This window comes from Lemur catta, chromosome 7 (genome assembly GCF_020740605.2).
Source record: "Lemur catta isolate mLemCat1 chromosome 7, mLemCat1.pri, whole genome shotgun sequence".
In the NCBI taxonomy this organism is placed as follows: Eukaryota; Metazoa; Chordata; class Mammalia; order Primates; family Lemuridae; genus Lemur; species Lemur catta.
In genome coordinates, this window is record NC_059134.1 from 58,081,803 (window position 1) to 58,096,004 (window position 14,202).

The 14,202-nt window shown below is 38.5% G+C and overlaps 1 protein-coding gene across 1 annotated transcript in view; it reads left to right on the forward strand.

Annotated features, from left to right (window-relative positions):
- Positions 1-4,691: 4,691 nt before the first annotated feature.
- PGM2L1 (phosphoglucomutase 2 like 1) overlaps positions 4,692-14,202 on the forward strand; it is a 46,634-nt gene continuing 37,123 nt past the window's right edge. Inside the window, exon 1 of the mRNA XM_045555483.1 lies at positions 4,692-5,100. Coding sequence (XP_045411439.1) covers positions 4,990-5,100 — 111 coding nt within the window. The 5' untranslated portion in view covers positions 4,692-4,989. The remainder of the gene's footprint in view (positions 5,101-14,202) is intronic.

Here is a 14,202-nt window from a genome sequence, read left to right on the forward strand (position 1 = left end):
GTAACACTTCAAGGAATAGGCAAGATTTTGGAAGAGATTGCTATTGGTAAACCTAGACAGAAGCTTTGGGGTTCCTAGCCTCAACCAAGATTCCTGGTGATTGCTTATGAATGGTACGCAAGGAGAAAGCTGTCAGACTTCTGGTATCGATGACCACTATGGCCTTGGACAATGCAGAGGTCAGCAGAAACCTTGATGAACTAGAGCTATAGAGTCTACCTGTTTCTCCCAGTACCACATAAAGCCTGGGTGGGGAGGTAAACCTCTGATATTGATGAAAATTTAATTTCTTGCTTCCTCAACAGAATGACAGCTTGGAGTCTTTCAACTGGATTTTTTTTTTTTTTTGAGACAGAGTCTCACTCTGTTGCCTGGGCTAGAGTGAGTGCCGTGGCATCATCCTAGCTCACAGCAACCTCAAACTCCTGGACTCAAGCGATCCTTCTGCCTCAGCCTCCCGAGTAGCTGGGACTACACGCATGTGCCACCATGCCCGGCTCATTTTTTCTATATATATTTTTAGCTGTCCATATAATTTCTTTCTATTTTTAGTAGAGACGGGGTCTTGCTCTTGCTCAGGCTGGTCTCCAACTCCTGAGCTCAAACAATCCGCCCGCCTCGGCCTCCCAGAGTGCTAGGATTACAGGCGTGAGCCACCGCACCTGGCTGGATTTTTAAAAATAATAAAGAAATAGATATTTCTTATACACTTGAGGTTTTTCTTTTAAACTTTTTTATTTGGAAATAATTCTGAAGTTCAAAAATAAAAATGGTATAAAGAATACCCATATATCCTTTACCCATATTCATCTACTGTTGACATTTCCCCTTCATTTTATCATTTGCTATTTATCTAGCTACATAGTTAGTATATGTTTGTACATATATGGATATAATAAATATTTGTATATACATATACATAGCATTTTTCTGAGCCATTTGAGGGTAAGTTATACATATATCATGATCCTAAAATATTAGGTCCATTACATATATATTTTTATATATATAGTATATGTAATATATAAAATATATTGTAATATAGTCATGTGCTGCATAATGACATTTCAGTCAATGAAAATAGCATATTCAATGGTGGTCCTATAACATTATAATGGAGCTGAAAAATTCCTATCACCTAGTGATGCTGCAGTCATCACAACATGGTAGCTCAACGTATTGCTCATGCGTTTGTGGTGACACTGGTGTAAACAAACCTACTGCGCAGTCATATAAAAGTATAGCACAATTATTACAGTACATAATACTTGATAATGATAATAAACAACTGTTACTGGTTTATGTATTTACTATACTAGACTATAGTTTTTTATTGTTATTTTAAACTGTAAGGCCAGGCCTGGTGGCTCACGTCTGTAATCTTAGCACTTTGGCAGGCTGAGGTGGGAGGATTGCTTGAGGCCAGGAGTTCAAGACCAGCCTGGGCAACATAGCAAGACCTCGTCTCTACAAAAAATTTTAAAAATTAGCCAGGTATGCTGGTACATACCTATAGTCCTAGCTGTTCAGGAGGCTGAGCCAGGAGGATCACTTGAGCCTAGGAGTTATACTCATGCCACTGTACTCTAGCCTGGGTGACAGAGCAAGAACTTGTCTCAAAACAAAAATAAAAGTGTACCTTCAATTTATAAAAAAAATGTTAACTGTAAAACAGCCTCAGACAAGTCCTTCAGGAGGTATTTCAGACGAAAGCATTGCTATCATAGGAGATGACAGCTCCATGCATGTTACTGCCCCTGGAGATCTCCCAGTGGGACAAGATGTAGAGGTGGAAAACAGTGATACTGATGATCCTGACCCTGTGTAGGCCTGAGCTAAAGTGTGTGTTTGTGTCCTAGTTTTTACTAATAACAAAAACGTTTAAAAAGTAAAAAAGAACAGATTTTAAAAATAAAAAAAAAGCTTATAGACAGAGGCTACAAAAAAAGAAAATATTTCTGTACAGCCATACAATATGTTGGTGTTTTAAGCTAAATGTTATTACAAAAAGAGTCAAAAAGTCTTAAAAAATTAAAAAGTTTATAAAGTAAAAATATTGCAGTAAGCTAAGGTTAATTTATTATTGAAAAACGAAAAAATATTTTATAAATATAATGTAGCCTTAGTGTACAGTGTTCATAAAATCTATAGTAGTGTTCAGTCTTAGGCCTTCACATTCCCTCACCCTTCACTTAGTGATTCACCCAGAGTCCTACAAGCTCCATTCATGGTAAGTGCCCTATACAGGTGTACCATTTTTTAATCATTTATGCCATATTTTTAGTGTGCCTTTTCTGTGTTTAGATATGTTTCGATACACAAATATTCACTATTGTGTTCCAATGGCCTACAATATTCAGTACAGTAACATGCTGTACAGGTTTGTAGCCTAGGTCTGGGTCTCCCTTGGTTACCCTTCATGTCTAAGCAATAAGCCTAATAAACTGGGCAAGATTTCTGGTTACAAGTTAATGTCTGTTTTGATCTTGCTGATAAAAGTGAAGGTTAATTAACTCTTTTTTTCCATCTCTTGAAAGTCGTGTTGATTCAGTAGTGTTTTTCAGAACTGAATTAAGAATTGTCTTATAAAGACTGCTTATCAAATTTAAATATAAATCATCATTGGATCTTGTTATTAATAAAATGTAGATTCTGATCTGGTAGAACTGGGGTAGGGTCTGAAATTTTCTATTTCCCCCAGAGAATGCCAACATAGTGGTGCTCCTATCACACTTTGAGTTGCAAGATTATGGCCACATATGTCACAGTCAATAGATATTTTAAATATGCAGGTGCCCAGGCCCCATCCCAATGTACTGATTCAGAATCTCTGGGGGCAGTGTCCAGGAATACACATTTTAAACAAATTCCTTGGGAAATTTGAGAATCACTGATTTATGGGTTTGAAATGCCCTCCATCTTTTTCTCAACTTGTTTATTTTCTGTTCCTTAAAGGTCAGTGCAGGTCCCTCCTTCTGCTTGACGCTTTTATTGACCATCTCAGACTTAAATAAACAATTGTTTGCAACAAGCATTTGGTATTTATCATGGGCTAACTTTTCTTGCATATATCCTATCTCCCCAGACAGATTTTATTTCTTGAAAGGAACAATTATTAACATATACATTCCTGTAGCCTCAGGTTCTAGCATAATGCTTATCATAGAGTAATTGTTTAATTAATATTTATCATGGACAATGGTAATGATGGTGGAAGATGAATTTCTCTGCAAGACACATGGTTGTTTCCCAGGACTTGTGTGATTAAAAGAACTTGCTGACTCCACAAAAGGAACACTCAGTTGCTTGGCAAAAACTGCAACTCCCAACTATGGCATGTATTTCAGGAATTGGCACCACAATCCTTTTGTACCTTGGTAGTTTGTATTTTATTATAGTAACTGACATTTTAAAGGAAAGAAAATAATACTTTGAATTTATTATGTCTTTTATATGTGAACCTCAAAGCAGTCTAAAGCCATTTATTAAATTAGTATACAGCCATGGTGTAAGCATTATTATACCCTCCTTACAAAAAAGCTGACTAGGGAAAGAGTTGTGAGATACTTGGCCAAAATGATAGCCATTGTAAGAAGGCCAAACCAAGAAACTCAGGAGCAGCTGGGTAGCTGACAGGTAAGCACTTCTCAGCATTGACCAGACCTCAAGTTATGTGACTAGAAAGGTGAGCACTGTATAGAAGAGAAGTGGCTAAGAAGAAACTGAAGATTATTTCAATTTGAGCGAACTAATTTCTTCTTCCTCTGTATTCCCACTGCCATCGCTCTTTTTATGTTGTGCTGCTTATACGTTTTTATGTTAAGGTTAAGTGCCGACCCATCTTTCCTTAACAACTTGTCTATTTTCTGGTCATCTTGTTCTCTCTGTCTCCTAGTCCCCTATAGCAGCAGAGCTAAAATAACTGCCAACTGAGGAAACCTGAAACGGGATTGGAACCCTAGTTCCTTCATTCATGAACTTGGCCTCCTAAAAAGTCGGTGCAGCTCTCATAGTTTCCTCTTTGTGTGTAAAATAGGAAAGGATTACGCCCACCTACCTCACTAGATGGTTGAAGGGACAGGACGCGACTCGTAAACTGTAAAGCACTAAATGGATACCAGTTGCTCCTTTACTATGTCATTCTTTGTTTAATTTAATTTAACGCCAGGGCCACAAAGCACAATTAACAAGGCTGTGAGGAACAGCCTCGAGGTAGATCTTTTTCCTTTGAGGAAAGGGAGGGCGCGAGGCTCTTGGGAGTTGTAGTTTTTGCGGCAGTCTCCGCTGATGTCAGGGAAAGGTAAGAACTACAATTCCCGTGAGGCCGTGCGCGGGTTACTCGCACACACCGCCCCCCGCCCCCCGCCTCCCGGCGCGTGTCCCTAGATGAAGTTGGGGGTCTGAGCGCGTGCCGGGGACTCTGAGCGAGCACGGAGTCAGTTTGCTCGTGGTAGCCGTGAGGGCAGATCGAGGAAAGGAGACGCTAGGGAGTGTGTGGTGATGGCAACAAGGAAAATTAAAAAAATAAACATGCACCATTGGCTCAACACTCAGGCGACTGTAAACTTGCGCTACTGCGGAGGCGTGCGGAGCGCGCTCCCGGGCTCGCGCCTCGTGCCTCGGGGACTTCAATCAGCGGAGGCGGGAAGGGGCGGGGCCGACGGCCAGGGGGCGGGGCCTAAGGCGGCGAGGGCGGCGGCGGCTGGGGCCAAGACCCAGACATCTGGGACTGTTGTTCTGTTGCGGCGCGACTGCCTCAGTCAGCTCGTTCAAAGACCCGGACCTGGTCCGCTGGCGATCTGGCGGCCATATCCCCTCTTTCTCCCGATTCCCTAAAGCTGCAGCAGGAGCTGGCGCAAACACCCTGCGGTTGGTCTCTGATGCCCTTCAGTGAGGAGGGGACGTCTGGACCCTGCTGAACGCGCCGCAGACCCCACCAACTCGGTGTTTTCGTTGGACCCCCGGCCTGCACACCCCAGTCTGCCTGCCATGGCTGAAAACGCAGAGGGGGACCTGAACTCCAACCTGCTCCATACCGCCTACCACACCGGGGACCCTCAGCTAGACACGGCCATCGGGCAGTGGCTCCGCTGGGATAAGGTGGGTACCTGGTCAGCCCGGCATCCGCCGCCTCCTGCCGCACACCCTCCCACACACAGTCCGCTCTTTCCTGTCCCCACCCAGGGCCTCGTAGGCTTCAGAGGAGATGGCTCGGGCAGTGGGGCGGGGGCCAGTGGAGCTGGGCGTTGCCACCCACCTATGCCTGGGCTGCCTCTGTTGGACGTCTAAACCGGGCAGAGAGACATCTGCATCGCTTCCTTTTGCAGCGCCCTGAATTGCAACCTCCCTTCCTCCCCCCTTACCCCTTCCCCTTCCAGTGCATGTCATCCCTTTTTCTCAAAAAAAACAAAAAAAAAATTAATCATCATCGTAAGTTATACCCTTCACAGAGCTATTTCCTTTCCCCTTTCTCCCTTGACTTCTTCTCTGTAAACCTGAAAGAGATTTCTGGCACCCTTCTTGGACGTTTCTAACCGCTATCTGGATGTGTTTCCACCTTCTGTCTATAGGTAGTCTCTGGTCTTTTATCACTCCTGGTATTCTCTAGTGTCACCTTTTGCTCTTGAGAAAAGCAAGGGTTTTTCTTACTTCTTAATTTCATTCCCTTGCCGGCAGCTATTTTCTGGAAATATCCTAGTCAAAGAATCGTGTTTTCTAGGTTCCCTGTGATACTCCTGATACAGAATTGTTTTTGCCTTAACCATTCATCCTCTCCCCTTTCCTCCCCACCAAGTTGTTGTGATGATTAAGTCTCTTGCAGGCATACGGGATGGATTTGTGACAGCCAGAATGAAAATGCAGCTATCTTACTTGTAAAAGAGGGCCCTAGTGGCTCCAAACAGAGGAAAGATAATCCAAGCTTTTGCTTTGTCAAGTGCATAAAATACATTTGTTGAAATAGAGAAGGCAGCACATTTTAAATGGAATTAATGATACCAAATTAAAGAATTTGAATGGTAGTATGTGAAATCATGTTGTACAAATCAATTTCCTAAAGGGTTAGCTTTATGGAAAAGTTTTATTTTTACCTTGTTCAGTTATAAGCAAAAAAATGCTGAGCACTAGGTGAGCCCTCTAAGCCCTCTAAAGCCCAGGAAAGACTAGTGGTGAGGAAAACAGAAAGGGTTCCTGCCCTCAACAAGTCTTTAGTTTTTGCAGATAAAGATGACCAACAAATAAGCAATTATAAGGAGATGTTTGTGTTACTTGGTCGTATGCATCTTGAACATTAAAATTTTTCCTTTACAGTCTAAGCAGTGCTTCTCAAACCTTAAAGTGCTTACAGCTTACCTGGGGATCTTCAAATGCAGATTCTGATTCAGGAGGCCTGTGCTGGGGCGGAGATTGTGCCTCAGAATGATCTTCCAGGTGATAGAAATGCTGCTGGTTTGTGGACCACACTTAAAGGGGCAAGACTCTTTTTGTTCTCTTTAGATGCCAGTTTTAACTATACTTTTCCTAATGAGACTCCAGACTGACTTCTGAAAGATTGGTTGAATGAATTAATATTTATTAATTGTCCATGCTGTGCCTATATATTGTTGGGATATACTGAAATATAAAAAAACTATAAAATGCTATAAAAAGGTAATGCTAGAGTAGTTTTGGTGGCAATTAAATGGTTTATAGGCAGTCACTTCTTATTTCAAAAGTAGGAGTAAACTGGATTGGAATGGTCAAGGAAGATTTCATGAGAAGATGGGATACATATAAAAAGAATGAGGAGAAATTTCCTTGAAAATGGAAGAGAAATTCTTAATTTATATTTAAAGTGCCATCTACATACAAGGCACTGATTGAAAACCTGTGGGATATAGAAAGATGAAATAGATATGGATCATACCTTCAAAGACCATAGAAGAGAAGATAAAACACAAATATATGTAGGGAGCAAGTAATAAATACCCTTCACAGAGGAATAGATTTAAGTAATTTTATTATTAAAAAGTAATTTCTTTATTGATCCTCTCTCAGTGGGAAGGAGAAACAAAGATATCTTTTAATTGGGAAACAAAGGTGTATCTACTATAGATTGATAACTGTACGGAAGCCAGGGTATGTCCCACGGCATGGAAATTTAGAGTGCAGAAATGTAAAATAATAGTTCAGACTGGTAGCTTTTGACATAGAGAAACTGAGTTTAACACCTGATTAATACCTATTTAGTTAAAAAAGGAACCTACCAAATGCTGCCAATTCTTCATGACTCTCATGAGGCATATATTGTTGAGTCTCTGATGCCCTTATATAAGTTATAAATTGATCTGAGGGCAATTTGCTATTTGCCTTGGTCACCAAGATTACTAATTTTATTCTGGGTGGGTTGTGTAGTTTGAAAAGCATTTATGTGAGAAAAAAGCTATTTGTGCTGAACTTTCAGAATTAAAACCTAATGAAGCGGAGGACTATGACAAGGAGAGATAGAAACTTCAATGTGTGTACTAAGAACATTTGTTTCTGCTGTAGCTTAGGGTACATAGAAATTTGGGGGAATGTATGTAAAGACCAGGTCATACATAGAAGGGCTTTGTTTGTCTTTAGTGGTCTCGAATAAATAAAGGTGTGTACAAATGTTAACAAAAAAAAAGAAAAGAAAAGAAAAGAAAATAGTGCAACAAGAGGGGATTTATTGGGGCAGTCTGGGGTACCCCATGTAGTTTCCACGGAGTGGCTTTCTGTTGGTAAATTTACCAGTGCAGAACCTGACCTTTCAGTTCCTAGGCCTTCAAACTAATTTGTGATTCTGCCTCTTGTCAGGATGGACTCTCTCTGCTCAAGGTCGCAGAAACAGATGTCTGAATTCAGAATGCTATTTTACTAACTTACGGCACAGATGTAATAGCTAAGTGGATGCGTTTCTAGTTAGGGAATTTTCTAGATGCACCACAAGAGAAGTCAAAGAATCAGAAGATTTTTGGTGATTATGAAATCAAATCACAGGGAGTCAGATATATGACATAAACCTTTAATAGCATCAGCCTGTAACAAGTGAATGCACCCATCTCCATGATGGGACTATCCTACCATTAGAACTCAACAAGGTGTTTCTCCTCTAGGCAGTGCACAGATGACTCCACTATCAGTGTTCTTTCCTGCTATGTTCTAGTGCTGACTAAGGCTCCCACCTCCTTCCTAGTTCATTCTTTCAGTGCTTTCATACATTCTGTCAAATTATAGAGAAGAGGTGCTGGCCTGGAAGCTAGATTCTCTTTTAACTTGAGAACTGTGTTCTGTTTCTGATCCACTGTGGCTTTTCTGTTTGAAAGCAGTCTTATATCCAAGATATTAAGCACTGGCAAAGTTTGGGTGGGTAAGTAGAGGGTGGGACTGGGACACAGGGCAGAGCTGCTCAGCCAGCTATAGCAGCAACCACAAAGGTGTTGAACTTCCTATATGTCGACAACAATGTGGAGGCAGGAATTGGCCATGGCATTTTAAGAAATAGTTAAGTAGAACAAACTGGTCTCAGAATGGAGGTCTGTGTTGAGAAAGAGTAGAATGTAAGGTTAAAGATAATTTACGTTTATAAAAAGCATGAGAATAGAAATAAAAAATTTCAATTCAAGCCAGTGATTTTCAAATGTCTAACAGATGTTTTCCAGAGTAAGATATAGCCCTGATAAAAAAGGTGGTGAACAAATTTCCTTTTAAATTATCATTGTGTGATGGAAAACACACCCATGAAGCACCTTTACAAAGATGGTCTAGTTTAGTTTGGGTGTGTAGAGACCCAAAGAAGTCGTGGACATTATCTAGTTGGAGAGCCTGGACTAGAGCTTGAATCTGCCACCTAGCTCAAATCCAATTTTTATGATACTAGTTTATATCACATTTTATGTTCACTTTTTTTTAATACTTAATTTGGCATTTAATCAGTCAAGAGTACATATGGCTTTATTAATTCAGGGATATGTTAGTACTTATTCCTTGAATTTATTTGTGTAATATTTCAACCTTTGTACAGTGCTTCATCTCATTTGGTATTCCCAGCAGCAGTGTGTTAGGCAGGTACTAGTTATCCCCATTTTCATAAGTGAAGAAACTTAGGCTCAGAAAAGGAAAGTGACTTGCCTAAGAGTACATGGCTTTTAAGTGGTAGAGTTGAAACTCATACCTAGGTCATCTGACTTTTACTCTTATCAGTGTAGTAGACTCCACAAACCAAATCTTTAAAAATGTAGTCACATCATCAACAAAGTTTCAAGGACCTCATTAAAACCATTTTATTGGCTTTTGTAAAGCTGGAGTAGGGTATAATATTCTGCAGAATAAGTTGTCATGGATTCCTTTTTTTTTTAAAGAGCTAAATTTTCTGCTCAACAGTTGCTTTGGTCTCCTTGATAACAATATTCTTCCTCTGTCCAAGAAATTTAGTACATATGAGTGTTTGAATGTTTATTTCTTTTTTTAGAATTAAAATCATTTTTTCTTTTTACATTTCCTACATTTTCTCCTCCGTTTCCATTATTTTATTTTCAATTTGCTTTTATTTATTTTGAAGAAATACATGCTGTGGTCTTAAAAAGATAGTACAGAGGGACTATAATGGAAAGCAGTGTTCCTAATTACCTCTTCCTCAGTTTGCTCCTTAGAGGCCATTTTTTAAACAGTTTTTTAGTTACTTTTGTGGTTACTATGACAAGACTAATATGCTGGTACCAATATTTCTTTATTTGTTTTAAAGCATTAGATATTCTCTGTAAAATATATGCCTGTGCTATGAAAAATGATAGCTCACTCATACTATTCTCTATGCCTCCTAAATTTTTTTTTTTTAAAGACAGGGTCTCACTCTGTCATCCAGGCTGGGCTGCAGTGGCACAATCTTAGATAGCTCACTGCAGTCTGGAACTCCTGGGCTCAAGGCATCCTCCCAGCTCAGCCTTCAGAGTAGCTGGGACTACAGGCATGCACCACAACACCCGACCCCTCCTAAATTTTGATCGTTATGCTATTAGTTTTCATTATTCTCTTGAAAGTTTAAATAATTAGTGCTAGCAAAGTCTACAGGACAATAAGCTCAACTCACAAACACAGAGCTCCCAAATGGCCATTCTACTTAAGGGGAGACTGGCAGAAGACGTACTTTATACACAAAATTGGAGAAAACCCACACCAGCTTCCCAGAAAAATCTATGGACTATCCAAGGATCAAGCTATATCAACAAAATAAGCTGCATGAAAAATGTAAGAGCAATGTACCCAGAAAAAAACAGATAAATCAGGGAGCATAAGAACTTAAAATTTTCTAATTAAATTACACAATTATTTCATCAAATAAGGAAAGATACCATAAAAAAAGGAACAGGAAACAAGAATGAGCTCTTGGAAATTAAGGAAAAAACATGATTATACCCCAGCCCTGCCAAATGTAATAGAAGATATAAAAGTTAAAGTTGTGGAAACATAGCAAAAGGAGAGATGAGAGAAGTTGACGTGGAGTAACTACCCAGGAGTCCAATGTAAAGAAATCCTAGATGACAGCAGTGTACTAGATCCATGTTAGGCATCAATAAATATGTCTTGAAAGAGAATTCAACATCTATGCCATAAATAGTAAAAATCTGGAAGATGTCAGTGATGTGGTGAATATGGCTTGTTATTTCTGTCAACAGCATCATCAAAAAAAGAAAAGCAATTACCCATGGAAGGATGGAAAGAAGGGAAGGAGGGAGGGAAGGAGGAAGTAAGAAAGGAGGGAGGGAGGGTGGGAATAAAGGAAGGAAGGACCCAAATAAGCAAGGAAGGAAGAACAAACCTGAATAAGTAAGTTATGGTCCAAAAATGAAGCAAACTAAAATGGGGCATGATTTTGAACAATTAATTGATGGAGCTTAAAAAAAAAATCCATTTGATCTCAACACCTTCAGGTGACACAGGTGTACCTGGAGAGAAAGTAATTTAATCTGTAGAAGCCACTACTGGGATCTACAGTGAACAATATTTAGGTGGCCTTAACTTAGTGCTTACATTATTTTCAACTTTGAGAATCAATTAGAGGACAAAACACAAGATTTAATTTTTTTATTGTAAAAACATGTAACATAAGTTACCATCTTGACCATTTTTAAGTGTACAGTTCATTAGTGTTTCTAAGTTCATTTACATTGTCATGCAACAGATCTCCAGAACTTTTTCATCTTGCTAAACTGAAACTCCATAGCCATTAAACAATACCCCATTTCCTCCTCCTCCCAGCCCCTGACAACCAGCGTTCTACTTTCTGTTTCTATGAATTCGACTACTCTGGGTACCTCATATAAGTGGAATCATATATTTGTCTTTTTGCAACTGGCTTATTTCATTCAGCATAATGTCCTCATGGTTCTGCCACGCTGTAGACAAGATTTAATTTTGATTATAGAAAAAAATATAGATGTTATCAATGTATTTTGGGTTTTGGCTTATTATGCTTTGTTTCATGCTACTTTTTGTCTTTCAGGAATTTGTTGAAATTGCATCCACTCCTCAGTACCCACTGACACCTTGCTGTAGTTCTTTTTACATTGTGGGTTTAGTCCTTTTATTCTTTAACTGTCATATGATTAATAATAAGTTCTCAGGAGGGAGAAGAGAAAAGTGTTTAAGTCCTTCATCCTGAACTAAAACTCTCTATTATTTTTTCAAATTAACGAAAATGTACTTGAAACTGGAAACAGCCAAGATGTTGGTGAATGAATAACAAACTGTGGTATATCCATACAATGGAATATTATTCAGTGATTAAAAGAAATGAACTGGCAAGGCACAAAAAGAAATGAGCTAATGAAGCCATGAAAAAACATGGAGGAACTTTAAATGCAGATTGCTTACTGAAAGAAGCCAGTGTGAAAAAGCTACATAATGTATGATTCCAGTTATACCTCAGTCTGGAAAAAGGCAAAACCGTAGAGAAGACAGTAAAAAGATCAGTGGTTACCAGAGGGTAGAGTGAAGGGATGAATAGGAGCACAAAGGATTTTGGGGCAATGAAGCTATTCTGTATGATACGTATATGGTGGATACATGTTATTATACATTCATCAAAATCCATTAAATTTTATAACACAAGGAGTGAACCCTCATGTAAACTAAAGACTTTAGTTAATAATAATATATCAATATTGGATTATAACAAATGTACCACAATAATACAAGATGTTAATAGGGGAAACTGTAAAAGGAGGATACATGAGAACTTCCTGTACTATCTGTTCAATTTTCTGTAAACCTACAACTGCTCTAAAAAATTGTCTATTATTGAGGGTGGTGGGAGGGACTTAATAAAATTGTCTATTATTTTTAAATATATATAATTAAAAGGGAAGAAATTCATACTTTTTCATACCTTTTTTGAAAATTGTCATATAGGCAATTTTCGTATAGACAATTTTCAAAATAGGTAGACTGGCTACTTCTACTTGTTATTTGGTGGCCTTCTTTGCCCTATTTTTTGTTTCATAAAATATTTTTATTTAATTCCTTTAAGTTTTCCACAAGGCCATTGGAAAGCCCATTCAAATATATCTTTGATCTAGAATTATTTTCCCTCTCTCTTCCTCTCCTCTTATTTAAAAAATCAGAATATGGAGAATCTAATAAAAAGGAAATTATCATTATTTGATTCTTCCAGATTTTACTCATGAGATAAATTGAATAGCAAAAGAATGTAAATATTATATATATTTCATTAGATGAGATTTTAATGGTACCTCCCTAGATAATCTAAATTAGATTTTATTCATCTGTCCTTTTGGAGAAAGAGCATGACTAGTTTATTTCATTGTTTTTACCTAATTCATGTCTGATTGGTTTTTTAGAAATATTTTCCCCAAAAATGTGGATTAATTGCTCTCTGCATTACTGCTAGTTAGTACTGAGGCTGCTGCCCTCTGGTGTTGGGAGTTAATAGAGAAAATGATTTATGCTGGTGGAGAAGAATAGGCAGACATTGAGCAGAATAGTGTTGCTGATCCTGCGTAGGATCTTTTCATCAAATAATTTAATGAGCAGTGTTTCTTATTAAAGAAAACCGTGGACATTGTCATGTTTGATGAAAGAATATGAAGAATATAATATTGTAAATGAAAAATACTATATCTCTCAGATTCAAAGGCATTTTAGCTTTTAGGTAATCAGAACCTACCTTGTTAGAAAATCTTTAATGTAAGCAGTGGTTTTATTTTGTGCTGCTGCTTCAGAATTTTTTCATGTAATTTTATGTCTGAAATATTTCATTATTTGTGCTAGTGAAAATTAGAAAAAACCTAAATGCTCACCAATTTAGAAATGGTTAAATAAACTGAAACACTCTACAGTAAAAGAATACCATAAATCTGTATGTATTAAAAGGACCTCCAAGATATGTAGATATAGATAAATAGATAGGTGTATAGGTCTATATTTTTTATTTATTTTTTATTATTTTGTTGTCTCTTTTTTTTTTTATTTCAGCCTATTGTGGGGGTACAAAAGTTTAAGTTACGTATATTGCCCCTGCCTACCCCTCCTGAGTCAGAGCTTCAAATGTGCCCATCCCCTAGACAGTGGGCATTGCACTCATTATGTATACACCCATCCCCTCCCACCCACATCTGCCTGACACCTGATCAGTGTTATTCCTGAATGTGCTCTTAGGTGATGATCAGTGAAACCAATTTGATGGTGAGTACATGTGGTGCTTATTTTTCCATTCTTGGGATACTTCACTTAGTAGAATGGGTTCCAACTCTATCCAGGAAAATATGAGGTGCTATATCACCATTGTTTCTCATAGCTGAGTAGTTCTCCATGGTATACATATACCACATTTTATTAATCCACTCATGTATTGATGGACACTTGGGTTGTTTCCACATCTTTGCAATTGTGAATTGTGCTGCTATAAACATTCAGGTGCGGATGTCTTTGTTATAGAATGTCTTTTGTTCTTTTGGGTAGATGCCCAATAATGGGATTGCTGGATCAAATGGTGGGTCTACTTGTATCTGTTTAAGGTATCTCCATATTGCTTTCCACAGAGGTTGCACTAGTTTGCAGTCCCACCAGCAGAGTATGAGTGTTCCTGTCTCTCTGCATCCACGCCAACATTTATTATTATGGGACTTTTTGATAAAGGCCGTTCTCACTGGAGTTAAGTGATATCTCATTGTGGTTTTGATT